The sequence below is a fragment of the Marmota monax genome, unplaced genomic scaffold (genome assembly GCF_021218885.2).
Source record: "Marmota monax isolate L192 unplaced genomic scaffold, Marmota_monax_Labrador192_F-V1.1 WCK01_AAM20220418_F8-fsc00167, whole genome shotgun sequence".
In the NCBI taxonomy this organism is placed as follows: Eukaryota; Metazoa; Chordata; class Mammalia; order Rodentia; family Sciuridae; genus Marmota; species Marmota monax.
The window spans coordinates 360,388-387,016 of record NW_026694116.1 but is presented as its reverse complement, the minus strand read 5'-3'; the positions used below and the strand labels follow the sequence as shown (position 1 = coordinate 387,016).

The window sequence follows — 26,629 nt, the reverse complement described above, 5'->3', positions numbered from 1 at the left end:
CCTCGACAGGGTTGTGTCATGAAAACTTGGGGCAAGAATGTCTGAGAACCAGAAGGGCCAGAACTGCCGTCGGGAGACCAGGTCTTCTGGGAAGCGGCGGGAGGTCTGCAGAGAAGTCCAGAGGAGCTGTCCATGCGGCCTCCAGGGAAGAGTGAGTTGTGGACCTAGTGGGGAACCTGGAGCCTGTCCTCTCTCTTTGGACTGGCGCATCTCAACACTGCTGACGTCTCTGGGGAACGCGGGTCGATTTGGGTGGAGTGCGAGGAGTCGGGCGTTCGCGCAGGCAGAGTGAACTCTGGGGACAGCATGGCTCGGCGCCAAGTGCGGCTGTCGAAGACTCCAGCGCACCGGTTCGCTTCTGGTGGCTTCCAGCCCGTGTGCGGAGCGGGACGCGTGGAGGGCGCACATTCTCCCGACCGACCGGAACCCGGGCGCACCCGCAGCATCAGCCTAGGCGCAGCCTCGAGGGCCGGCGGCTGGGGAGGGCGGTGGAGACTGGGTGGGGGCGACCAGGCGGGGGCGGGGCCGGAGAGTCCGGGGGCGGGGCCGTTTCGGATTGGCCAGACATCGCCGCGTGACCGGCCCCTTATAGGGCGTGGCGCGGGGCCGCGGAGTCGGGTGCGGCGGTGGCCGGGCCGGGCGAGGTCCGGTTCTGTCCCGGCAGCTTGGCGACTGTTCTGCTTTGAGCGTCTGGTGCGCCCCGCGTCCTCCCTGCCGGGGCCACCGGGCTGGGGATGTGCGCGGCGCCCCGGAGCCATGGTCCGCTTCGGGGACGAGCTGGGCGGCCGCTATGGGGGCGCCGGCAGCGGGGAGAGGGCGCGGGGCGGCGGGGCCGGCGGGGCTGGTGGCCCGGGCCCCGGAGGGCTACAGCCGGGCCAGCGGGTCCTCTACAAGCAGTCCATTGCGCAGCGCGCACGGACCATGGCGCTGTACAATCCCATCCCGGTCAAGCAGAACTGCTTCACTGTCAATCGCTCGCTCTTCGTCTTCAGCGAGGACAACGTCGTCCGCAAATACGCCAAGCGCATCACCGAGTGGCCATATCCTGCCAGCGACTGGGCCGGGCGGGGCAGGGGCTGACTGCCGAGGTCGCGAGGGCAGGGACCGGGCGCGGACCGGGCGCGGCGTCCGTGTTCCGCGTCTGCCAGGTCTGGGAGGGGCGGCCTGGACCGAGGGCGAGGACTGGGGCCGGTCGCGGCGGCGCCCAGTGGCCATTTTTCCCCGGGCCAGGAGGAGGGTGCGACCCGGGAGAGGCGCAGCGAAGACGCCGCGGACCGGCGAGGAGGGGGCGGGGCGGGGCCTCCGAGGTCGGTCTCGGCGCGTGTGTGCGTGTGGTCGTGCGCGCGCGTCTGTGTGTGTGTGTGTGTGTGTGTGTGTGTGGTCCTGAAGGCGGCGGCCAGCTGGCCTCAGGGGTGCTGGGCGGAGCCCCTCTGTCCTAGGGCTCAACCTTTGGTTCACTTGGCCTTGGGGAGCTTGGTCGGGGTGCTGAGCTCTCGGCCAGCATGGAGGGCACGCGAGGGCGAATCCATGTCTGTGTAGGTGTGAGACCGTGTGGATGCGGGCCCGTGCGCGTGCTGGCTGCAGGTGCCTGCGTGTGCGTGTGCGGGCATAGCACGAGTCCCGCGCTGCGCGTGCGTGCGTTCGAGATTCTCGGTACATGTATGTTCACGTGCCTGTGTAGGTACTTGTGGCTGCGTGTCTTTAGGTGGGAACGCGCGCCTGCGCGGGGGGGTCTCGTATTGCCGCTCTGGGAACGCACAGCCCCCAGCCGTGGGGAGCCGGCCGGGCGGAGCTGGGCGGAGGCGCTGTCCGCGGTGCTGACGGCCGCCCGGACGTGCAGAGGGGCTGGCGGCTGCTACTGCAGAGGCCCCGCCTTTCGGCGGTCCCCTGGGATGGGGGTGGGCAGCGAGAAAGACCAACCCTCGTCCGTGGAAGTGGTGGGCTCAGGACCCACCATCCTCAGCCCTCGGGAGACGCCTAGCCAAGGCTGCTGCACTGCGCGGCCACCGGCCTCTGCCGCTGTGGCGCCTCCTGGCCAGTCCTTAACCCACACACTCCCTTTGAGTACATGATCCTGGCCACCATCATCGCCAACTGCATCGTGCTGGCCCTGGAGCAGCATCTCCCTGACGGAGACAAGACGCCCATGTCGGAGCGCCTGGTGAGTGCTGGCGCTGGGGTCTGGGGCCAGATGGTGGGATGGTGGCAACTTGTCTGATTCACTTTCTTTAGAATCTGTGCCTGAGCTGGGAAGCACCCCCCACACACACACTTCAGGTAGGGGACAGGATAGAACCTGGGCAGCTGACACCTCCTTGTAGGGTCAGGAAGTTGACATGTCCAGCTCAACTGATCTGCTCTGTTCCCGGAGCCACCCCCACACCACAGATGGGCCATCCAGGCAGCTGCTCTGGGCTCTCATCTGAGAATCTAAGTTCTAAACCTGGGGCAAGGGAGGGCGTTCATATGGAGAGGACAATGTCAGGTTGAATGGGTTCCCTGGGGAGAATGGGCCAGCTGCCCACCTTCCCTGCAGCCCTGGTGGGGCTCTTTTGGTGCAACCCTGAGTCTGGGGATTGGGGTCCTCCTTCAGGGTTATCTTCTGTGGCCTTTTTAGAACCCTGTTCCCACAGGGTCTGCCCCTCCTGGGGAAGCCCTCCTTTCCAAATGTTCTGAATAGTTTTTACCCCTAGCTTCCTGCCAAGAGCCCTCCAGACCCCTGTGGTATCTGTGCTGAACCACAGAGCCTGTGAGAACCAGGAGCCAGGGCAGGACCTCTGCAGGATGTTGGGCAGAGTAGGAGGCAGGTGTTGAAGGCCAGCGTAGTGGACTCTGGGTCAGAGGGCTGGATCAGAGTGAGCATAACTTCACAGGTGATGGCACAGTTCCAAACCCATAGTTCTTCACTCCTGCCAGGCCCCTTTGTTTGGGCTCAGTGTGGGCTGGGTGTGGGCTGCTACGCCTCAGAATGCAGAGAAAGAAGGCAATTGGAGGGGCCTGGAGAGGGGGGCTTGGGCATGAGGTCCCCCAGGGGACAGCCTCTGCTCTGTCTTCCCTCTACCCTGGCTGCCACTTCACGACTCAGTGAAGATGTGAGATATGGCCTGGTAGGTGCTTTTTGTGGGGCCCAGTGCCCTTCTGAGTTCTGGTTGGCCACCTAGCCACTCCTGGCCCTGTGGTGTGGAAGGGGGGGAGATGGTTAGGTGGACACTGGGAGCTGAGGAGTTTCCTGGAGGACAACAGAAGGCCACGTGGTTTGGGTGGTGGCAGTGGGCACAGATCAACCATGCTGTGAGGCCATCATGGTCCCTGGAGGTACCTGGGCATGGGGCTGATGGGGTCTCTTGCCTCCTCTGGACCTCTAGCTCCTACTGGTAGTGAGCTGTGCTTCAGAGGACAGAGCAGAGGGTGAAAGGGAGAGGAAACTGGAGGTCCAGGGCACAGGCATGGTCCTATTTCCATGAAGTCTGGTAAGTAGGGCCAGAGAGACTCAGGCCAAGGGTCAGACTGGGGTTGGTGCAAGGAGACCAGTGCAGTGGCCAGACTCAGGGTCCTCTTGTGGACCAGCTGGCATCCAGCCGTGTGAACTTCTGCCTCACAGGTGCAGCAGTTTTGCTTTGTGTGGCAGGTAGGGGTGTGTGCTTCTGGATGGGGGCTATCTTTGGGGAGAATCAGCAGAGTGTGTCCCAGATGGAGGCCTGAGGACCTCTTTGCTGACCCTGGTCCTGCATGCAGCTCCAGCCCTCAAGGGTCTGAGGACAGACAGGAGCTAGACTATGGTCTGGAGGCTGGACTGCTGTCTGGGCAGCAGGGGGGTTGAATGGGTTGGGTGGATTTCTCAGTGGTCTGCTAGCCAGGCTCTGGTGCAGCCTTCCTGGCTCCTCATCTGGGGGTTCTGCTTCCCACCCACCCATCAGCTTCCTGATTTGCCTTTGGCTGGAGCCCCTTGAAGTCCAGTGCCACCCACACCCATGGCTGCCTGTACACCTAGGTGGTGGTCCAGGGCCAGGCTGGCATGAGCTGAGAGGAGAGCTCTGGGGTAGTGTCTCCTTCCCAGTGGCCCTGGAGTACGGCCTGCACTTTTCTTTTCTGTCCATAAGCCTTCTGAGAAGATGTGTCCTCTGGGCCCAGCTATTCCATTTGGGCAGATGATCAGTGGCTCCTCTTCTTGGGAAAGAAGATGCTTCGAACTAAGAAGGCTTGAGGTCACAAAAAGTGTACACACTCCTCCAGGGGCCTTGTCCCTGTCATGAGTCAGCATCAGAGTTGCAGGGCAGGAGCACTGGGCCACAGTGAACCCTCGTGTCTGGCAGCATCCATAGGCCCCTGCTGTGAGCTTATGTCCTGCCTCATCCCCTGGGGAGAGCCATCAGGAGCCAGGCTTCTGGGAGAAAGGTTCAGGCTTTGGGGGCTGGCAGTCCCACCTCACTTGGCAGCTTCTTGCAGGCAATGTCCAGCCCTGCCACTCTGACCCCTGCCCCGCAGGACAGAGCAGCTCTCTGGAGGGAAGTTCCTCCTGTGAATTTCACTGTCAGGAAAATTACTATGCCCATGGCTCTGGGAGCTGGCCTGCTCCTTAGCTCCTCTTCATCTGCTACTGAGTGCAGACGTGAGTCCTGCTGACCCTCCACCTCCAGCTCCCCTGGTCCAGCTCCCCTGGTCTAGCTCCCCAGGTCCAGTGCCCATGTCCAGTACCCAGGCCCAGCTCCTCAGGTCCAGCTCCCCAGGTCCAACTCCTCAGGTCCAGCTCCCAAGGTCCAGCTCCTCTGTCTAGCTCCACAGGTGCAGTACCCATGTCCAGCTCCCCTGGTCCAGCTACCCAGGTCTAGTACCCTGGTCCAGCTCCCCTGGTATAGTTCCACAGGTCCAGTACCCAGGTCCAGCCCCCAAGGTCCAGCTCCCCAGGTCCAGCCTCCCAGGTCTAGTACCCAGGTCTAGCTCTCCTGGTCCAGCTGCGTTGGTCTAGCTCCCTAGGTCCAGTACCCAGGTCCAGCTCCCCTGGTCCAGCTCCCAGATCCAGTACCCAGGTCCAGCTCCCCAGGTCCGGCTCCCCAAGTCCAGCTCCCAGGGCTCTTTGCCACTGTCCCTAGGCCTGTCACTTGCCTAGCACTGTCACTTGCCATGCTGCACCCTCATGTGGTACCGTTCTCCCCAAGCTCCACGCTGCTTGCTCAGCACCAAAATGGCCTGCCCCAGCTTGAGGCTCAGAACCTGTTGACCAAGTCACTGCCTGGGGTGGAGGACAGGGGTCTTTCTAGGATCTCTCATCTTCTTTCCTTTTGGTCACACTGGTTCCTTCAACTGGAGTTCTTTTCCTCAAAATCTGGCCATGGAAAACTTGGCCCTTTGACACCACACCTCTAGGAGCCTCCCTGGGGTCCAGCTGTGTCTTGGTTTCAGGACCCTGGCCCTGAACAAGCTCCTGTCCTGGGGGTCCTCACAGAAGCCACTGCTCCCGTGGTCTCAGGGCTGCAGGTTTTGCTTCTGTCTTTCTGTTTGTTCCCTGCGAGAGTTTGCAGGTTCTGTTTACCCAGGTGTGGGCCCTGGACTGAGTTCTGAGGCTGAGTTTTATTCAGGTAACTGTGCCCAGTGGTCAGCTGAGGTGGCTGCTGGGTTTAGCTGTGGTCCTTGCCCAGCTACGGAACTTCTTAGGAAGAGACAGCAGTGGAGGCATTGGCAGGGCTTCCACAGTTGATGGAGACCCACTTGCACCTCACTCTCTTCACTGGTTCAAGCAGAGCAGGCCCTGGGTGCTCCGAGCTGGAGCACAAGCTGAGACACTGATGCTGCCCATCAACAGTGGGGTGTCCCTTTAGGGGGCACACGCAGATGAGCACACACAGGCTAGTGGTGGAAATGCCAGGCTGGAGGAGTCTGGGTGTGTCAGGCGGGTCAGGAGGATCAGACTTGGGACAGTGGGTGTGGCCATCAGACAGGGCCTGCTGCCCCAGCCACTGCAGGGAGGGCAGAAGTAACCAGTGCCCCGTGCCTCTCCTCAGGATGACACAGAGCCCTATTTCATCGGCATCTTTTGCTTTGAGGCGGGGATCAAGATCATCGCGCTCGGCTTTGCTTTCCACAAGGGCTCCTACCTGCGGAATGGCTGGAACGTCATGGACTTCGTGGTGGTCCTCACAGGGTAGGTGGCCTACGTGCCCTGTGTGGGTGTCCATGCCCTGCCCAGGGTGTGGGGCATGGAGGTTCCCGCAGTTGTCTGTGTGCTTGGCTCAGGAGAGGCTTGTTTGCAGAGTCACAGGGGAGGCAGCTGCTGGGTCCCACGGCCAGAGTGACCAGGAGGGTGCCTGCTTTGTGGTCTGGGTCTGCTGGGGAGAGGCTCCCAAGGAGGGGAGGGCTTTGCTGCCTGGGATCTGGGGGGCACTTGGCACTTGAGCTTCTTTCTGTCCTAGAGCCACCTGGACCCTCCAAGCTCTTTGCTGCCTTCCCCTGAGGCCACAACCAGGGCCTCCACCCAGTCTCCTCCTCAGCTCGTCCTTACGATGGCCAACGTGCCATCGCCCCAGGAGTCCAGGGAGCTGCTTGCCCCATGCCCACTGGCCTCAGAGGTTCCATCTGTCGGGTTGCCCCCCAGGGCCCCTCTCCCGTTTCTTTGGCTGCAGGCTGAGGGAGTGAGGGCCGTGGGACCTCTGCTCCAGAGCTTGTTGGTATGGCCCCAGTCCCAGAGGCTCTTTTTCCTGGGACCTTGGGGTCCCTGGAGGTGCAGAGCCCAGCCCACTCCCTTCCGAGGAGAGGTGGGAGGCAGAGCCGTTCCTACCACTCACTGTCTCCATGGCCTGGCACTTGTGGGGAGACACGGGAGGGGCCGGAGCCGATGGCAGAGGAGGAAGGGGCTTCCTGAGCGTGGGGAAGAAAGGGAGCCGGCAGGGCTAGCGGGCTCCTGAGCATCCCCCAGTCCTGGGCCTTGGGTGTGGGGGGCCCAGGGTGTTGGTGCTGAGGCTGACCTGTGCCCTTCCCAGGTGGGCACCTTCACGCTCGGCAGGGGTGCTCCCCAGGAAGCCCTCGTGGCCCTGTGGAGGCCTGCAGACCCACCAGTGACATCAGCGGGGTGTCAGAGTTGCCCCTTGGGGGACTGGTGCTCCCCATGCTCAGGGGCCGTTCCTTGGGACGCCCAGGAGCCACCACAGGTGTTTACGTCTCTCTTGCTCCAGAAGGAAGCCTCTGAGGACAAGGCATCTTGTTTTTCAGAGCGTCCCCTGAGCCTGGCTTGGGTCCCTGGGGCCTTGGCTGAATCATGAATGTTAAGGCAAAAGAGCATTCGTGTGGGGGGTGGGCTGCCTGGGGCCCGCTGGGCGCTGAGGCCCGCCAGACACCCAGGGCCCCTTGGATTTCAGGCCAAGCCCCCAGGTTGGTGGACCACCAGTGCTGGGCATTGGGGAGAACAGGGCGGCTCACTTCTGTGGAGCCCAGTGAGAGGGCTCAGCCCCTGCGGTGCTAATGTCCCCTGTGCCTGGCTCTTCTGTCCCCCACCTCCCTCCTCTGCATGGCTTTCCCTGCCCTTCTCCCCGTTCCTGCCCCTCCCAGACTCCCACTCCCTGACTTCTAGGACCTCCCTCTCCATCTGCAGACGAAGGCTGGGCCTGGCTCTTTCTCTTTCTACTGTCATCCCCTGAGGGGGCGCTGGGTTTCTGGGATACCCCAGTGGGAGGGGTCTGTGTCCCTGGGCTCACACGCAGGCCCAGAGCCGTGGGAAGCCGCTGTGCTGTGTGCTGTGTGCTGTGTGCTGTGTCTGCGTAGTGAGGGTCTGGGGAAGAACCTTGTCCCTAGAACTCCTGATTGGAGGTCCCTTGGGCAGTGGTGGCACAGGCTGGGGGAGGGAGGCCTTTCTTGTCACTCTGCTGTTTTAATTAACATTTGTTTAATTAGTGCTCAGAGGGCTGGAGGCTGGGTGGGGAAAGGCCATTGCCTGGTAAAGCCCCAGGGGTGGCTGACTGCTGGGGTCCCTCTACCTCTGAGACTAGTGTCGGAGACTGGGAGGTGCCTGAGGAGAAGCAGGGGCCTGTCCTGACCCAGGTGCCTGTCCCCGAGGCTGAGTGCCCACCAACATCCTGCTCACCCCTTCCAGACTTCTCACCTGCTCTGGTGCTCAGGGCTGGGGAGATGGGTGTGGTCTGGGCTGGGGAGATGGGTGTGGTCTGGGCTGGGTCCCACCTCTTGGGCTGCAGGGTCTCTTGCAGATCCCAGGGGTGCCTCTGCAGGGTCCTGGGCCTTCTCGGACATGTTGGCAGCTTCTGGGCACTGAGCTTGGTGGGCCGTGCCATTGGGGAGCCTCAGGCCTGAGCCCTGTTCTCAATTGGTCAACCCATGGGTGACCACCGACTGCTGTTCCTTGGGTGGGTGGGGACATGTGGCTGGCTGCCAGACATGGTCCCTCCTTGCTGTCAGAGGGCTCTGGCTCCTGGTCTGTCCTGCTGCTGACTGGAGCCCAGGGAGCCTTTGCCTGGGGGTTGGGCTCCCTGGGCTCTTCCAGGAATGCTCTGTGCTGCTTGGCGGGGGCTCGGGAGGGGCCCAGAAGGACTCCAATGGGCAGAGTTCCAGCCTGAGCCCCAGGTGGCTCCTTGCGCAGGAGGGAGGGAGCACTGTCCCTCTTCCGTTCCTCCGTCATCGGCTGGCTTCTCTGGCCACTGGAGCTGCCCCTGCTCCACCTCCCCTCGCACGCTGGCCCTTCACTTGGTCTGCAAGTGCTGGGGGCAGGGTGATCGGGCTGCAGCCTCTGCCCGTAGGCCATCCTCCAGAGTGTGGCCACCACACCACACAGGTCCAGCTCCCCTGGTTCAGCACCCCTTTCTCTTATGTCCTGCCCCTGCCCGCGTGCACATGGCCACGTGCCCAGGCCAGGGCACAGAGCTTGCTGGGGTGGGACATGAAGGAGACGAGTGGCCACAAGTGCCATGAGAAAGTGGGGGCTTTGGGCAGGGCAGTAGGGATGTCCTCCCTCTGAGGTGACTCGGGCAGGCCTTGAGGGCAACAGGGACAAGCCACCTAGCTCTCTGGACAGAGGCCATGGCTGCGGTGCACCCCGGGGAATGCAGGAGAGGCAGACAAGATCCCCAGGGATGGGGGACAGGGGAACTGCTCACCACTGCTCAGTGGCCCAGAGCTTATGGCTGCAGCTGGCAGGGAGCTAGTGGAGCTAGTGGAGACTGGACACCTGGACACAGGGTGCCCGGAAGGGTAGGCTGTGCTCCTGGAGGTGGGCTGGAGAGGGGGATGCAGTGAGATACCATAGCTGGCACGGGTAGGAATGAGGACGCTGGGGCTGCTGCAGCTAGAAGCTCCGAGAGGCAGGGCAGGGCAGCCTCCACGGGAGGATTGGCTGAGAGCCGCCAGGCGAGTGCAGGAGGGACAGATCCACGGCTGATGGAGACAAGGGGCCAACGAGTGAAGATGGGGTCCAGGCTCTGGACAACACAGGCCTGTCCATTGGACTAGGAATCTGGAGCAGCATGTGGGCTCCTCGGGTTGGCAGGGGTGGGCAAGGGGAGTGAGTCCTTGGGACTGTGCTGGTCTCTGTGCATGTTGGGTCTGGAAGCAAGTGCTCAGCCCAGGTGAGGCTGAAGAGAGGAAGGAGGTGGTAGGGAACAAAACAAAAAGGGTGGCCAGGCAGAGTGGCTACGCCTTAATCCCAGTGGCTTGGGAGGCGGAGGCAGGGGTTCCAAGGTTCAAAGCCAGCCTCAGCAATTAGGGAGGCCCTATGAAACTTGGCAAGACCTTGCCTCCAAGTAAAATATAAAAAAGGGCTGAGGATGTGGTTAAGTGCCCCTGGGTTCAATTTCCCTTACGAAGAAGAAAGAGTCAGAGAAAGGAAGGCATGGAGGGAGGCGGGAGTGGGTGAGTAGGTGAGCTGCAAACTCCCCCTGGCTGCCCCTTCTCCCCTTCTGCTCCTGGCTTTCTTGGCCACTTGGAAAGAGCTGGCTGAGGGTACCTGCCCCCTCCCACCCTTTTCAGGCTCCTGGGGACACAGATGGTCTCTGCCCGCACAATGGATAGCTGCACTCCCTGGTGGTAGGGTGGGGGAAGGCTCGAGAAGCAGCAGGAGGGGCTGAGGAGGGAGAGAGGTGGAGGGTCACCGTGAGCCACTGGGAGGATGCAGGGAGGCCACGGGGCTGTGGCTTCTGTGAGGGGCCAGGGTGGCTCCATGCTGGGCCCTGGCTGTGGAGTGCACGGGATGAACTGCAAGTGGAGGCCTAGGCTGGAGGCCCAGGCTGAGAGAGTGGAGCCTCGCTTCCCCAGGCCACCTTCCCGTCCAAGCCTAGCATCTGCCCCTGCCCTCCTGCCCTGCCCTGCCAGTTCCTGGCTGTCCCTGCTTCACTGGCTCCGCCCTCCCAGGCCCCTCAGGAAGCCCCCGTCATGGGCAACAGGTGGCGCTCGAGGACCGCCAAGCCCAGGTGTCCACACCCTGTTGTGGCCCTGTGCTTCCCTTCACCACCTGTAGGGACAGCAGAGAAGTGTGTCCCAACCCAGACAGGTGGCTCCCAGGGGATGGTTCCAACCACAGCTTCTTGTCTTACTCTGAATTAAACTGGGGTTTCTTTTCGGGGGGGGGGGGGGTGATGGGCGCTCAGGGCCCTCTCTGGGCTCAGCGCTGTACTGTAGGAGGGAATGTGGAGCAAGCTCTGTGATAGGCACTTTCCAAGCCCCTGACCTTGGCTGTGACCCGGCTGAGGCACCTGGAGCCGCCCAGGTGGGGGAGCTGGGCCTTCTCCCCTGCCCCTGACCACCCCCACTGACCTCTCAAGTGTGCCAGGAACCCCCGGGGAGGGGAGCTGAGAGTTCTGACAGAAGTTCCCTGTGGCAGCAGAGGGGTCCTCCGTGTTCCCATTGTCTGGGGTGTGGGTCTCCTTAGGCAGTTTCCATGGGGCCGGGCCAGGGGTCTCTGCGGTGCCCCCTGGTACTGTGGTATCCCTGGGAGCACTTCAGACCCTGCACCTGCTGAGACCCTGCATCCTCTGCATGCAGCCTGCACTCTGGGTACTGCACGGGGCAGCTGCTGTGGGTCCAGGATCTCTCTGCCCCTCAGGCACCTCCCTCCTGTCCATGGCCTCTCACCAGCCAACCGTCCCTCGGCTGGCCTGGAGCCCTGTGCTGGTTATGTAAGACTCTGAGAGGCACTGCCCTGGTGGGTGGCATCCCAGCCTCCCTCTCTGGCACACGCCCCTGCACTGGTATTTATAGAGGACCCGGCTCTTTCCCCTGCTTGGTTTGTCTCCTCCCTCCTCCCTCCCTTCTTCCTCTGTCTCAGGATTCCTGAAACTTTCCTGAACTGGGGGGCAGGGCCAGGCCCCTCCTGTGTGTGCAGGGGCTTGAGCTACTGGCTGATTCCAGAGAGAACAGGTGTTCAGATCAGCCAGACTCGAGGCAGTTCCGGCTCTAGGCCATTTCCTGGGTATCAGTGGGCTGTGTGTGTTCCGGGTTAGGGCAAGTCCTCTGAAGACCCAGGCCCAGAAGCTGCCTGGATGGGGGCAGAATGGGGCTGGTTTGCTGACCAGGGGCATCAGGCCAGTGTCTAGACCCATAGGACTCTGCTCTACACAGGGGACCCCCCACACCTGCCCAGCAATGCATTCTTGAGGGAGGCTGAGCCTCTGCACACCTGTTACCCCTAGAGGCAGAGGAGGTCGGCCAGACCATCTGTCTGTGATTCATGCAGGGCCTCAGATAGTCACACCTTGCTGGACCAGATCTGGCCATGGGGCCGTCTTTCCGTACACAGTGGAGGTCTACAGTATCCCAGGTCCTCTCTACACTCCAAGCTCTTGCCAGTGACCACAGGCTGGGCACCAGGTGTGGTTTTGCAGATGTACACCCTCTTTTCCTTCCGAGGTCCCACAGAGAGGCTTAGGTTCCTAAGCCGCTGATCTCTGAGCTGGCACTCAGTGGTCAGGCCTGGAGGGATGTGGGCAGGGACAGGAAGTTCTGCTGACCACTGGCCATAGTGAGCCTCAGGTGCTGCATGCTGAGAGGCCTCTGGGTTTTATTTCAAGTTAGCTGGATGCCCTTGTGGAATCTCAGCCCAGGGCCACCCAGTTCCAGAGATAAGAGGTGAGTAGACAGTGGGTCCTGGGGCCCGGGACTCTTGCTTCTTCCCTCTGGTGCTGATCTATCCAGTGGGTGGGAAAGGGGCACTTGCAGGGAGGATGCTGGCCCTGTGGTCAGCCAGTGTGTTTGGACTGTCAGGGCCCCTGGACTCCTTACCACTTTGGGTCAGTGGCTGGGGGGGCTGCAGGGACATGGTCCTGTGGCCAGAGTTTGAGATAGGCTCCAGGTTGACGTCAGCATTTGAGAGGAGTCCTGCTTATAAACACACATTCCCCTCTTGCTGGAGGTCCCTGGAGCCTGCACTCCCTGTGGCTCAGTGTCGGCTTGGTCTGGGGACCCGCTGGCTCTGGAGAGCTGCCCCACTCCTTTTTTTTTGGTACCAGGGATCGAACCCTGGAATGCTTTGCAAGTGAACCACACCCCCAGCCCATTTTTGCTTTTGTTTTAGAGCCAGGATCTCACTAAGTTGGCTGAGTCTGGCCTTGAATTTGCAATCTTCCTGCCTCAGCCAGTTTCTGGGATTACAGTTTGGCCACTACACCCAGCTTCAACAGAGGTTGGTCATCCTGGGCTGGATCTCTGGCCAGCTCTGGGGCTCAGATCCGACTGCTTTGCTCCCTTGGGCTGCAGTACCGTAGTACCCACGGTCAGGCTGGATGATGAGGTGGCTGGGGGGCAGCTGGTCTGCATCCTGTGCCCACTCCCCACCGAGGTAACAGGAGCGCAGGTCATGCCTGGTAAGGGCTGGAGCCTTGTGGGCACAGGGTAGTGGCCTCCCAGCAGCTGCAGTCCTGCTGGGCCCCCGGCCCTCTTCACACTGGAGCCGAGCTGTGACTCCTCCAAGGTGAGAGCTTCTCCTGTACTAGCTGAAGTTGGTCCCTGCACTGGGAGAGCGGCAGGCAGGAGGTGCCCATTGCAGCCTGGCTCCCTGGATCAGGAGCTCCCTGGCTCCCAGCCTTCCTAGACTGAGACTAGAGGCCACTAGGGCAGGCAGGGCAGGACTCTGCTTCCTGTACCCTCCACCCTATTTGCAGCTCTGTCTGCAGGAGCCACATGTCACTCCAGTTGCCAATGGGCACGTGTTTCTACAACACGAATTCCCAGTGGTCACTTGGTACTCCCAGGCATCCTCTTGCTAGCCGTGACCCCTGTCTCCTTGCGGCCACTCCAGTGAGTCGTCTTTCTTCAGGCCAGGAGGCCATTCCAAGAGCCCTGTCATGTCATTACAGACTCCCTGGTTCCCCCCAGAGCACAGAAGCCTGTTGGAAGGGAGTGGGGCTCTGGTCCTCTGTGCTGTCCTGGGGGGCCGTGCCCGCCTGCCGTCTTCATCCAACAAGGGCCTGTGTCTTCCCCACCCGTTGGCCTGGTGGGATCTTTCCTGGAAGGACTGTGTGTGGGCCTGCCAGCTGTCCTGAGAAAGCCCAGGTGCCTTATACAGCTGACCCTTGTCCCGTGGATTCTGGGGTACAGGTTCACGGGCAGGGCTGGCTTCTGTGAAGCCTCTCTTCCTGGCTCACTGGTGGCCGGTTCTTACAGGGGCTGTAGACTGAGTGGTGAGGGACGGATCCAGAGCCAGGTGGGGACGGAGGCCTCATCCTCCAGGTCCCCGTCCAGGTGTTGCTGGCAGAGCGGGGCCCGGAGAGTGCTCAGGCGTCCAGCGTCCTTCTCTCCCAGCCTCCTCTGTTGTGGGCCTGGGGCCGCTTCTCACTTCTCGCTGCTGTCCGCCTCAGCCTGGAGCCACATGTCACATGGAGGCACCAGTGCACCCAAGCAGGGGCCAAGGCAGGGCTCCCTCACCTGCCTAGGACCCTCGCAGCCTGGCTCGGGTGCGGGTGCTGGGCTGCTGATCACAGACAGGGTGGAGAGTCCCGGGCGCAGAGAGCCCTCCTGTCTGAGATGGGCGTCTCCCAGGGACGCTGGCTTTGTCTTGCCCACACCTGCTGTCTCAGACACTTGCTCGGGGAGTAGTGTTGCAGGGGAGGTTCCCGGGAGGCTGGTGACCTGGGCTCCCACAGACACCCCTCCCAGACTGTGCTGCCCAGGGAGCGTGTGAGTGGCCGCTTTGTCAGCAGGAGTTTGTCTAGTAGAGATGTGCCTCAGGGCTGCCGCAGGTGTGGGCCTGGGTCACAACCTGACGTGAGCATGCGGTAGAGCAGTCAGGTGACTCGTCGGGTTTTTCGTGGCCTGTGAAATTCATGTCTGCCTTACCCTGTAGTCTGTGAAGCAAACATCATGTTAACAGAAGGCTGGACGTACCTGACTTAAAAATCATTGCTGAGAGTCAGTGACGGGCACGTGCCCCTTGTGCGGGGTGCTCCCTGCTGGCGGGGCGTGTGGCTGCTGGGGCGGGAGGCCCTCGGACGGCAGTGAGGTGCACCACCGACTCCTGCCAGGCCTTCTCAGTGGCCCTGGGCGAGTCTGGTGGCAGAGCTCTCCCACCTGGGGCAGGCCTCCCTCCACACCAGGATCTCCACTCCACAGAGCGAGGCCCACGGGCCTTGGCAGGAGCAGCTCTCCTCCGCCTTCTTTGCTTGTCCTCAGGAGCAACTCGGCTCTGTTGGATTTGGCCCCAAGGTCACACAGTTCAGCACGTGTTCAGGCCCTGCTTCTGGTTTTGTTGCTGCTCCCACTTTCTCCACAGAAGCCTCGACCCCTCAAGCCATCCAGGAGGGTTGGGGTCAACTCTCCTCCCGTGGATCACAATATTCCTATGCCACCTTATAGCAGTGAGTCCTCTCCAGAAGATTCTCAATTATTTTACTGAATGTGTCAGAGGAACCACTGTTTATGGTAACTGTAGCCTGATAAGACTATGTCTCCCCTAAAGAGACTTCCAAGTCCAAGTTGCTCCTTGCCCCCAGGCGGCAGTGTGGCTGCTGCATCTGGGTGTGAGAACAATGCTCGTCTTGTGCACGTGTGTCAGGCTCCCGCGTGGCCAGGCGCGTGGTCAGTGGGCTGCTGTGTTCTGAGCAGCTGGTCTCAGTGGGCTTCAGCACCGAGTGAGCCACATGGGAGCAGACGTGCTGTTGTCCTGGCTTGGTTGTCCGTCCCTGGCACAGGTGGGGGGCTTAGCACAGCCCTCAGGGTGGGGTCTTCAGTGGCACGTGAAGCCACACAGTAGCACTGAGGCTATCAGTGGCACTTGAGGGTAAGAGTCCCTGCTTTGCTCTGCCCACACCTGTGTCTCAGACCCTTGCTCTGGGAGTAGTGTTGGGGGGTGGTATTGACCCCAGATGGGCAGGACATCAGATCCTCCCTCCCTCTTTCCTCCCTCCCTCTTTCCTCCCTCCCTCTTTCCTCCCTCCCTCCCTTCCTCCCTAACTGAGGGATGCTTTACCACTGAGCTACATCTCCTGTCCGTTTTATTTTTTATTCCAGGGTGTCAAGTTGCTCAGGCTGTCTTCCACTTGCCATCCACATTGCTGGGACCATGGGCATGCACCTCTGTCCCTGGCCCCTGTACCTTTTTGGGATCCATTTTCAGTGGGATTCCATGTGGTCAGAGAACACACTCAGTGTGATTCCAGGCCCGGGGTGTGGTTTACCTGGACCTGTGTGGTGGATGCTTGGAGAGAATGTGCACTCTGCTCGCATCAGTTCCTGTTGTGGAAGGGTTTACAGGGTCTTCTCTGCCTTGCTGCGTCTCTCCCCTGGTTGTTGGGAAGAAGGTGTCAATGTCCCCGACTCTGACTGGAGGCTGCTTGTCATGGTCCCTGCCAGGACATGTCCCTCATTCTTTTCAACCTCAGTTGTGGTCCCTGCTCTGGCCAGAGCATGTCCCTCTTTCCCTTCAACCTCAGTCTCCAGTGCTTGAGGGACGGGCCTTCACGGGTGACTGCCTCGTGCCTCCATGGGTGGGCTTGTGCCCTAGAGCCAGGCTGAGAGAGCTGCCAGGGTCTCTGCTCTCCATCTTTTTGGCTCTTTGGGGACATACCTTTCTCCTGTCTGGAGGATGGGGCGGCAGGGTGCTGCCTTGAGAGCACAGACTGGGGCCTCGCGTCCCTAGACAGGGAACCGGCTGACACTGTGACCCTGGACTTCCCAGTCTCCAGAACTGTAAGAAACAAATATCATGATAACTTGTTAGTGCCAGCCTCGGTATTTGTTCTGAGGCACTTGTTCAGGTATTTTGTTATAGCAACACAAATGGACTAAGATACATGTTTAGAATTACTAGGTCTTGGCTGGGCGTGGTAACCCACACCTACGATCCCAGTGGCTCAGGAGGCTGAGGCAGGAAGATCACAAGTACAAAGCTAATCTTAGCAATTCAGCAAGGCCCTAAGCAGCTTAGCAAGACTCTGTCTCTAAGTAACATATAAAAAAGAGCTGGGCATGTGGCTCTGTGGTTAAGCGCCCCAGGGTTCAATCCCTGGTTACCCCCCCCCCCAAAAAAAAAAAATATCACTAGATCTTCTTAGTAGATTTCTTTTTTTTCTTTTTCTTTTCTTTTTTTTAAAGAGAGAGTGTGTGATAGAGAGAGAGAGGGAGAGAGAGAGAATATTTTTTAATATTTATTTTTCAGTTTTCGGCGGACACAACATCTTTGTTTGTAAGTGGTGCTGAGGATCGAACCCGGGCCGCACGCATGCCAGGCGAGCGCGCCACCGCTTGAGCCACATCCCCAGCCCCCTTCTTAGTAGATTTCATTCATGTATTTTCCTCTGTCTCTGGGCATTTTATTTGATCCCAAATCTGCTTTATCTGATGTAAATACAGTCCCTAATACTTTTCTTTGAGTGATATTTGCATAATGTGTCTTTTTCTCTCTTTTTATGTTCAACTTGCCTATCTTTGTATTTAAAGTGAGTGTTTGATAGCCAATATAACTGGATGATCTTTTTTAGTCTACTATGCCAATTTTTTTTTTTTTTGCTTTTTTTTGGCTATAATTCTAACATATTAGGAATTAAGCCTAATATTTAATTTTTTTATTTTCAGTTTGATCTGTCTTTCATTTTTCTGGTTTCTTTTTTCTTCCTTCCTTTGGTTTACTTGAGCATAGTTTGGAATTCATTTGGATTTATCTATAGCATTTAACATTTTTTTTAGTAGTAGTTTGACACAATATCTTCATTTGTTTATTTTTATGTGGTGCTGAGGACTGAACCCAGTGCCTCACAGGTGCTAGGCGACTGCTCTGCAGCCTAGCCCCATCCCTCTATAGCATTTTTGAGCACATTGTTGATAGTTTTTGGTGGTTGCCTAAGTATTGCATCATATATACCAAATCTACCTGGTCTCCCCGTGAGGCTGTCCTCTCCCACCATCCGACCGTCCCAGGTGTCTCCTGCACACGGAGAACACACCACAGTGTGCTGTCGACCTCCTCAGGACACTCCGGAGGAGGTGGCTGGTGCCTGGTGCAGCTTCTGCTCCTTTGTGCTCTTTCTGCCCTGTGGTCAGCGATTCCCTTATCCTCTCTGTCCAGGAATTTCTTTAGGGCAGGTCTGTAGCATGGAGCTCTGGAGCCACCCCTCCCTGCTCGGGGTCTGCGGCAGTTCCCTCCAGCGCCCCTTCCTTCCGCCCTGGTTTGAGGTGAGGGGTCCACTGTCGACTGGACTGCTCTCCCCAGGGATGCGTGTTTCTCCGTCTGCTTTCTAGGTTTGTTCCTTGTCACCTTTGGAAGTTGGACTGTCATGCAGTTTGCTTGGACTCTTGTGGCTGGTCCTTGGGATCCACACGCCTTCTTAAGGTGGCTACTGCCTGAGGCTGACTTGGGGCTCTTTGGCCATCAAGTCTGCGTGCTGGCTGGGTTCTGCTGCTCTGCTTTCCTTCTGGAAGGTCCCTGGTCTGCTGAGTAGCCCGCCTGCTTGGTCATACACTTCAGGGTAGGCTTGCGGCTCTCCTCTCATGCCCTCTGCTTCGCTGGTGGACTTTCTGTCTTCTCTTCTGCTTTCTGTGTTTGGGATCATCTGCCGTTGTCCTTTTTCATTTGGGTTGAGCTCTTCCCAGTGTTCTGAAGGATGCGTGATGTTTTATTGAAGCTTGGACCTTTGCACATTGTTTCAGAGTCTCTGGATCCTATTGAACCCTTCTGTTTTAGCTGGGCCACTCTGAACTTGGCTCTTAAGGTACAGCGTTGATGGGGCTTCTCATTCCTACAGGGTGGAGGTGACACCCCATTTCACAGACTGGGAGGAGAGAGGCTCAGACATTTGTCCAAGGCCATGCAAACAGAAGGAAGCAGAGTGGGGATTCTGGCTAGCCTGGACCAGAGTCCCTGACCCTAACCATTAGAGACCCTGGTCCCTAGGGATGTGGGAAGAATAAAGTTGACCCAGGGGTGAGGGGTGCAGCTCAGTGTGGAGCCCTTGCCCAGCCCAGCACATGTGTGGCAGAGCACAGAAACCAGGGAAGGTCTGAGGCAGCTGCCTGTCACCTCCCTCCTGCGCCTGCTCCACTGCGGGGAGTGTCCGGTGCACAGCGACTGCGCTGGTCAGAGCTGCACTGTGCTGGGCCAAAGAGTTGCCCTCTGAACTGGACATAGCACCCCGCCAGCTCAAGGACATGATTCCTCCTGGGGCCATGTGCTCCCAGGGGTCGAGGGTCAGCATGAGGGGCCATAGCATCAAACTTGTGGGGTCTCTGACCAGGGCCCTGAGGAGCTGGTAAAGGGCCTGGAGGACACCGGCCCACCTGGGTCTCACTCTGTCCTGCATCACCTCCTCGGGGAGTGGAAGGTGACAACTTGTGACTGGAGCCTTTCCTGGGCTCTGGTCAGGGACAGTGGCTTTCTGTGATGTATGTCAGCCGGGGGCACTGGGGCCTTTTCGGTCACTGACCAGTCCTTGCCTGGCTTCACCTATCCTGGGTTGAGAGCCCAGCCCAGCACATCAGTGTCCTGAGAACACAGTGCAATAGTACCAATGTCTGAGGTGCTGGGAGGCCTGGTTGACCACCATCAGGGGTCTGCACAAGCCAGGCGGGATCCCTTCCTCTGTCCTGTCTGAGGGCTTCTGGGTCTGGAGCCTTTAGTGCAGAGTGGGGGCCCAGGAGCTTTGGGTCTTTGGTGTGGGGATTGGGCTGGACGGCTGCAGTATCTTTGGCCGAGCCACGACTGTCTCTGTGCTGTCCCTGTGACAAGCAGCCTCCTGAGTGAGAGCTGGCACCTGGAGTCCAGGACAAAGCAGTTCTGTGCAGCCGTCACTCGATGAGCTGCCTCCCAGGCCCTGAGAGCATCCCTTGCACACAGTGTGTGCACCCTGACCATGGAGCAGCCCCAGATGCCTCCTGTCCCCTGGCCCCGCAGGTGACAGCAGGTTGCAGGGATGCCAGTGCTGGCACTCCTGTCCCCAGGTACCTCTGGCACAGTGGTGTCTTACGGAAGCCTCACTGTAGGCTGCAGAGTACCTATTGCTACCTCCGTGTGGGAAGTGAGGGGCAGGGCCTGCAGGCAGACCAGGCACTGTCCCCTTCAGGCTTGGCCTCGAATGTGTGACCTGGGCCTCAGGTTCCTGGTCTCCAGCCCAGGGCTTGGGTTCCTCTGGGCTGACCCACCGAGCCCAGGGTGGAGTGTCATCGTCCCAGTCTCCTGATCTTGACAGGACAGGGCCTTAAACTCCTGAAGGGGTTGAGCAGCCCCCTGAGATATCTCTTGCCTCAGCCCCCAACAGGACCAGGGGACTGGGCCCAAGTCCCCACTGCAGGAGTCTCAGTGACCCAAGGGCCGATGTTGTACCTGCCCTCCAGACTCTTCTTGTAAGCGATTGTTCTAACTGTGATGTTTTGAGCGTCAGAGGGGATGAGTGACTCTGCTCGGGTGGCAGATAGCTCTGACTGTCCTGGCTGTGGAGATACATGTCACCCTGGCTCACTCCCTCGCCATTGTTTGACAGAGGAGACCCTTGAGGTAGAGCTGCTGGCCTGGCCCGGAGGGTGCTTCCAGTCCCCATGAAGTGGGGGTTGCCCTTTCCCTGAGGGACCAGCATGGGGACTCCATGAGCCCTCGTGTGCCTAGGGAGGTGGCTTCATGGCCTCTTCATTTTGGGGTCTGAGGGCTGCCCCCAGCCAGCTCCAGGGCCGTGTTCCTGGGCCTGGGGATGCTGGTCAGGGCAGCTCTGTGGGCTCCTCCAGGCATGGCTGGGGCAGGGTGGGGGTGCGGGGCAGGCTAGGTTGCCCCCTGCTAGTGCCTGGGGCGGCAGTCACTGGCAGCTCTTGGTGTCTTCAGCCATGGGTGGCCCTGTGGGTGTGACCAGGTGTGAGGGACGAGGTGGGGGGACCTGGGATGTAGGCCAGTTGTGATGTCCCGGACACTGCTGTACCGTTGGGCACTGAAGGGCAGGTTGACCTCCTGGCCAGTGCTGGACTAGCGCAGGTGCTACGGGTTCAGGTGCACAGGTCGCGTGGAGTGTGTTCAGGGCCCTTCTGCCCCTGCTGTGGGGACAGCCCTTCTAGGCCCTGCCTCCTTTCACGCTCTGTGTGCATGTCCCGCACTGTGCTGAGTGTTCCCACGCCCTGGGCCCGTCCACACGTCCTGCTGTTGCGTTGTGTACGCGGGTGGTGGTTCTGGGGGCAAGAGGAGCTGTGCGCCCCATACAAGATGTAGAACTTGGTTTGCCTGTTCCCCCTCACAGCAGCATATGGAGGTGAAGTCCCCACCCTTCTGTAGGGTGTGATTCAGTGGTGTTCTGAACGTTCCTCGCAGTCTGGTTTCAGAGCGTTCACCTCATCTCCAGAAGACCCCTGCCCACGGCCCACGGGACTGCTCTGTCTGCAGCCCGCCTACTCGGGGGCTCCCTGGGAAGATGTGGCTGAGGTGTGGCGTTGGAACCCTTTATTTAAAGGGAAAAGTTGCTTTCCTGCCTCATGCACCCTTCGCGCCGTAGGAAGTTTGTGTCTTTCCCGTCTTGCTGCTCGGGGCATCAGTGAGTGGCTGACATCTGGTGGACCTCCGCATGCTGGGGAAGAGCATGCGTCTCCCTCTAAGGTCTCCCTCTCTTCTGAGGAAGAATGTAGGAACCCTGAGTTTTCCATGGCCTCGATGTTGCTGACCGTGTGCCCACTTGTTGTTCTAGCATGCCTGCCCCTTGGCAGTTAGCTGTGGCGTTTTTTCTTGGAGAAGGGACATCACACATGTGGTTGGAGTCTTCTGAGTGTAGACCCCCAGTCAGGGTCTTTTCTTTTTCCTTCGTTTTTGCTTTTGGGCACAGCCACTATCCTGATCTGTGTTGATCGTTTCAGTGCAAGTGTGTGGGTGGGTGGTCACCTGTACTCTGTACCTCTGAGCCTCTGTATCCACAAAGAATAGTGTTCCCCAGCACGCAGTTCCCGGAGGCAGGAGGATCCCAAGTAGCTTAGCAAGACCCTGGATCAAAATAAAATTCAGAAAGGGCTGGGGGGGTGCAGCGCAGTGGTCGACTGTTCCTGGGTCCAGTCTCCAGAACCACAAAGAACAAAAGCAAACAAACAAAAAGTCCCAATACAGGTTGTTTGAGTGTTTTTAAAATTTTTTTTAAAAAAAACTTATTTATTAGTTTTAGGTGGACACAGTATCTTTATTTTACATTCATGTGGTTCTGGGGATCGAACCCAGTGCCTCATGCATGCCAGGCGAGTACTCTACCACTGAGCCACACCCCAGCCCTTGAGTGGCTTACACATGGATAGTTATTTCATGCCTTGCCCTTTGACCCTCCACATTGTCTGGGACATTTTTCTTTGTTAATATCTGTAGGTCTATTTAAGTTTGCGTGCTGGTCCTTTTCAGTGGTAGAATAATAATGCAGTTGTGTGCTCATTCCACAGTCAGCTTCCCTTTCTCCTTGTGAAGGCGGTGGGCTGTTTCTGGTTTTCATTGTACAGGGACTGCTATGAGCATGGGTGCACACCTCCCTCGCTTGGGCGAGAAGGGGATCCTGACCACAAGGCTGCTCATTCAGAACCCACTGGCCTTGGCTGAGGCTGTTGTCCCCCAGTAGGCTTCGCCTGCCCCAGGTGTGTGAAGTGGCATCTCTCCATCATCTTAGTTTTTTTTTTTTATTATTAGTTATTGATGGACCTTTATTTATTTATTTGTTTATGTAGTGCTGTATTTGTTTATATGTGGTGCTGAGGATCGAACCCAGGGCCTCACACATGCTAGGCAAGGGCCCTGCCCCTGAGCCCCAGCACCCATCATCTTAGTTTGAATCTACCTGACTTGCAGTGGTTTTGAACATCGTCTTTCCTCTTGTGATTGTTGATTTTTCTGAGAAGTTCTTTTCATGATTTTCATGTAAATTTGTAGGAATTCTTTTTTTAAATATTTATTTTTAGTTGTAGATGAACACAGTACTTTATTTATTTATTTTTATGTGGTGCTGAGGATCGAACCCAGCGCCTCGCACATGCTAGGCGAGCGCCCTGCCGCTGAGCCACAGCTCCTGTAGGAATTCTTTATGTACCAAGGAAACCAGTCCTTTTCGGTTACCTGCATCGCAGGTATGCTTTTCTTTTAATTTTTCTTGTGATGTTTTTGTGGTATAAATTTCATTGTAGTCAGATTTATCAGCCCATTACTTTACAGTGTGTGTGTGTGTGTGTGTGTGTGTGTGTGTGTGTGTGTGGTGCTGGGGATTGAACCCGGGGTCTTGTGCACATGAGGCATGAACTCTGCCAACTGAGCTGTGTCCCCAGCCCTCAGCGTGGGATTTTGACGTCTCCCTTGGACAGCCGCCTGCCACACAGCACTAGTGATGTTCCTGTGTCTTCTCCAGTTTCCTGGTTTGCCTCTCACTTAGGCCTGAGGTGACAGGGCTGTGTGGATGCTGCCCTCCTGCTTTGGACAGGGGCTGCTCTGTCGCGCACGTGGGGCTCCCAGGGCTCAGCCCAACTCAGCCCTGCCTGCCTGCACCCTGCGGTGCTGCCCCTGGGATTCCTGCCACCTGCTGTGCTGTGAACCCCACAGGCTGAGTTGACAGTTCTTGGCCTTCTGCTCTTCCATTTGGATCTAATGAAGAACTTGTCAAGTTCCCCAGGACTCTATGAGACTTTTTAAAAGATCTGTGGGGTTATAATTCATACCCCATACAAATTTTCCATTTAAAGTGTACAAGCTACTTTTTTTTTGTTATCAATTTTTTAAAAAATATGGCAGAACACGCATATCATGAAATTTGCCACTTAAATAACTCTAAGTGTACAATTCAGGGCATTAATTACATTTGCAGTGTGATTCCCAATCTTTCATTATTCCACAGAGAAATTCTGCACCCATTAGCAACTCCACAGCCACCTCCACCTCTCTTGGCCTCTGATCTGCTTTCTGACTGTGAATCTGCCTCCCCAGGAACCTCCTGTCAGTGTGTCTGACAGCATTTGTTCCTCAGTGTCTGGATTCTGTGACACAGGATCCTGTCTAAGGCTGTAGCAAGTGCAGTGCTGGCTCCGGTCCTCCTGACAGCCGCTGTAAGACCACTTGCTTGTGGAGGGAGGTTTGGGTGGGCTCCCTCTTGTGGCTGTTGTGAGTGGTGCTGCAGTGAAGTGGGGTATGGGCATCTGTTTGAATCCCGTGTCCAGGTCTTCCGGGTGTGTGCCCAGAAGTGGCATTGCTGGATCATGTGGCCCCTTTGCTTGGTCTCCCAGAAGCCGCTACCCAGAGCCTCATACTCCACCTTTTCAGCATGTCACGATGGGCAAAAGGTACGACTCATGCAGTCCAGAGGAAGAAATAAAGAATGTCCATGTGCTTCTGCCAAAGTCAATGCTTTAATCACTCAATACAATTTCACTCTATAGGTTCTTCTTTTTTTTTTAAATATATTTTATGAGTTGTTGCTGGACCTTTATTTTTATGTGGTGCTGAGATTCAAACCCAGTGCCTCACACATGCGAGGCAAGTGCTCTACCACTAAGCCACAACCCCCAGAAAACAACAATCCTTAATGCTGGGCACTCCAATGGACATAATCAATTCACAGCAAATAATTCTAGATTAAACAATTCACAGCAAACAATCCTAGATTAATTAATTCTAAGCCTGCAAACACACTTAATCATGACAGCCTAATGACAGACATTCCCTCTGTATGCCAAACTCAAGTGCCAGGTCTAAAGTCTCCAGCCTTAGGCTCTAAGTCCACAGATGCCCACTCACTCAGACGGAGGTGATCAGGTCAGGAGCCAAGGCAGGCTTCTCCTGGGACGCAGCAGGCGGCTGGCTGAGGAGGGGGTCGTAGGGAGAAGTTGCTGCTCTCACCAGGGTCCAGAGGCTGCTGTGGAGTTGGAGCGGAGAGGACCACGCAGAGGATCAGCAAACGATGACGAGTGTTGGGACGTCAGTCCAGGTCCTCACCAGGCTCTCAGCATGAGGGTGTCATTGTCGGCTGGCTGAAAGTCTGTTCATTTGCTCCATTTATACCAAATTTTGGAGCTTTTGATCCCCCCTTTCAGTCCTTATCAGCTGCCACCGGAGTCCCTCAGTGACATCATTTACCCTGGGGTTAAAACATCTGGTCTGGGGGTCCCCACCCTGATCTTTGGCCTTTCCCTCTTGTGGGGGAGGTCAGCATGCCAGAGACTTACTCTGGGCCTGTCGGGGTGGGAGAAGTGACTTGTCTGTGCCTGAGGGCCATCCTGGAGGGCTCCGTAGGCGCCTGGTGAGATGCAGGTTCCAAACTGGAGTTGTAAAATGGAGGTGCTTAGGCTCAGGCCTCCCTCACACAGGTTTCTTGCTTATATTTCCTAGCAGCCTTTTGGTGGCCGTATGGTGCTATTTCGTTGTGGTTTGGATTTTTATTTTCCTAATGATGGATGGTACTGAGCATCTTTTCATGTGCTTATTGGCTGTTTGTTTATCTTTGGGAAAATGTCTATTTGAGTCCTTTGCCCTTTCTAAATTGGCTTCTGTCGCAGGGCTCGTGTTGTTCGCCCAGCTTTCTGCTGAGTTCTGTGTCTCACTGCACGGCACATACTCCTTCACCAAGACCCTGGGCCCTGGGAGGCAGAGCCAGCAGGGAAGCTGCACTGGCTGTGGGGAGAGTGGCTCAGGGCAGGCCACGGCAGATGGCTAGCCCAGGCAGGGGTCTGTGGTGACAGGACCAAAACTGGGAGCTAGAACCCAAAGAGCTTGGGTCCCTGCAGTGTAACAACTCTGAACTTAAAAAGAAGATACATGTTTTAATATTTTAAAATAAGCTAAATAGTTCTTTTGTTGCTTTTTTTTTTTTTTTTTTTGTGGTGCTGGGGATGGAAGAACCCAGGGCTTTGTGCATGCGAGGTATCCCGGGATCTCCAGGTGTGGGTGAAAGAAGTGCTCGGGGAGCAGCAGGCACACAGTGCAGTCATGGCCGCTGGGTGCTCCTGTGTGTGGGGAGCCGGGACCCCGGTCTTGAGTCTGATGGAGGAGGCAGAGCTGGCTGAGACTGAGCCTCAGGAAGGCCGGAGAGTGCTGGCCTCTGACTGGAGCTGGACATGGCATTTGGGTGGGCAAGAGGGAGACTTCACAGGCACTCGGGTGAATGGGGGCACATGCGCTCATCTGGGGAAAGCACACAGTGCCCTTGTGGGGAGGCCGAGGACAACACTCGGATGGAAGGACTCACAGAGGACTGGAAGCGCTCCCCAACAGGAGGAGACGTGGGTCCTCAAGGTGCAGACGAGGCAGTGTGGTTTCATGCCACAGACCGGGTGGTTTTTCCTTTAAAAACATAATTTTATTGAACACAGTACCTGCATGTTTATGGGGGGCAGGGTGAAGTTTTAGTGCACGTGTTCAGTGTGTGACGATCAGCTCAGTGTAACAGGGTGACTGTTACTGCCGACATCTGTGATTTCTTTGGGTGGGAACATTCAGAATCCTAGGTATTGAGGATGTGTAATTGATGCCAACCATGGCTACTCCACAGTGCTAAAGGGTATTGCTCATCCCTCCTGCCAGCTGCTCCCTATACCCATTGGCCATCCTCTCCAGCTCCCCATCCCACCCTTCCCAACCTCTGGGAACCAGTCATCTGTTCTTTCCTTGCACATTTAAATGAGAACATGCAGTATGGGTCTTTCTGCATCTGACTTATTGTGCCCCACATAATGTCCTCCATGCTTATCTGTGTTGCCAGAGAAGGCAGGACTTCATTCTTTATGGCTGAATAATATTCCCACTGTGTTCATCTCACACTTTCTTTACCCATTCATCTGTGGAAGAACACCTCGAATGGCAACATATCTTGGTGCTGGTGAACCTTGCTGCAGTCAGCACATGAGAGCAGATTTCTCTTCGACTTACGGACTTCCTTTCCTTGGCATATGTGCTCAGGAGTGGGTGCTGGATCAGATGATGGTTCTATTTCTGATTTTTTGAGAAGCCTCCATACTACTTCTCTAGTGGCTGAACTAATTTATGCTCCTACCAGCAGTGTATAGAGCCCCCTGTCCACATTCTCACTGACATGTGTCATTTGTCTTTTTGGAAAATAGCCTTTCTACTGGGGTGAGATGATATCTCACTGTGGATTTGATGTGCATCCCCTTGGTGATCAGTAATGTTGAGAATTCTTGCATAGTCTTATTGGGTATTTGCCTATCTTCCTTTGTCTATTCAGATCAGTTGCCCATTTTAAAATTGGATTTTTACATATTGCTTGAGTTCCTTACATAT

The 26,629-nt window shown here is 57.4% G+C and overlaps 1 protein-coding gene across 2 annotated transcripts in view; it reads left to right on the top strand.

Moving 5' to 3' along the window:
• Positions 1 to 649: 649 nt before the first annotated feature.
• Cacna1b (calcium voltage-gated channel subunit alpha1 B) overlaps positions 650 to 26,629 on the top strand; it is a 185,102-nt gene continuing 159,122 nt past the window's right edge. Inside the window, exons 1-3 of one of the 2 annotated variants that reach the window (XM_058585864.1) lie at positions 650 to 1,040; positions 2,056 to 2,161; positions 6,000 to 6,139. In XM_058585864.1, the coding sequence (XP_058441847.1) occupies positions 757 to 1,040; positions 2,056 to 2,161; positions 6,000 to 6,139 (530 nt within the window). In that variant the 5' untranslated portion in view covers positions 650 to 756. The remainder of the gene's footprint in view (positions 1,041 to 2,055; positions 2,162 to 5,999; positions 6,140 to 26,629) is intronic. The other variant, XM_058585863.1, reaches the window with a different exon arrangement.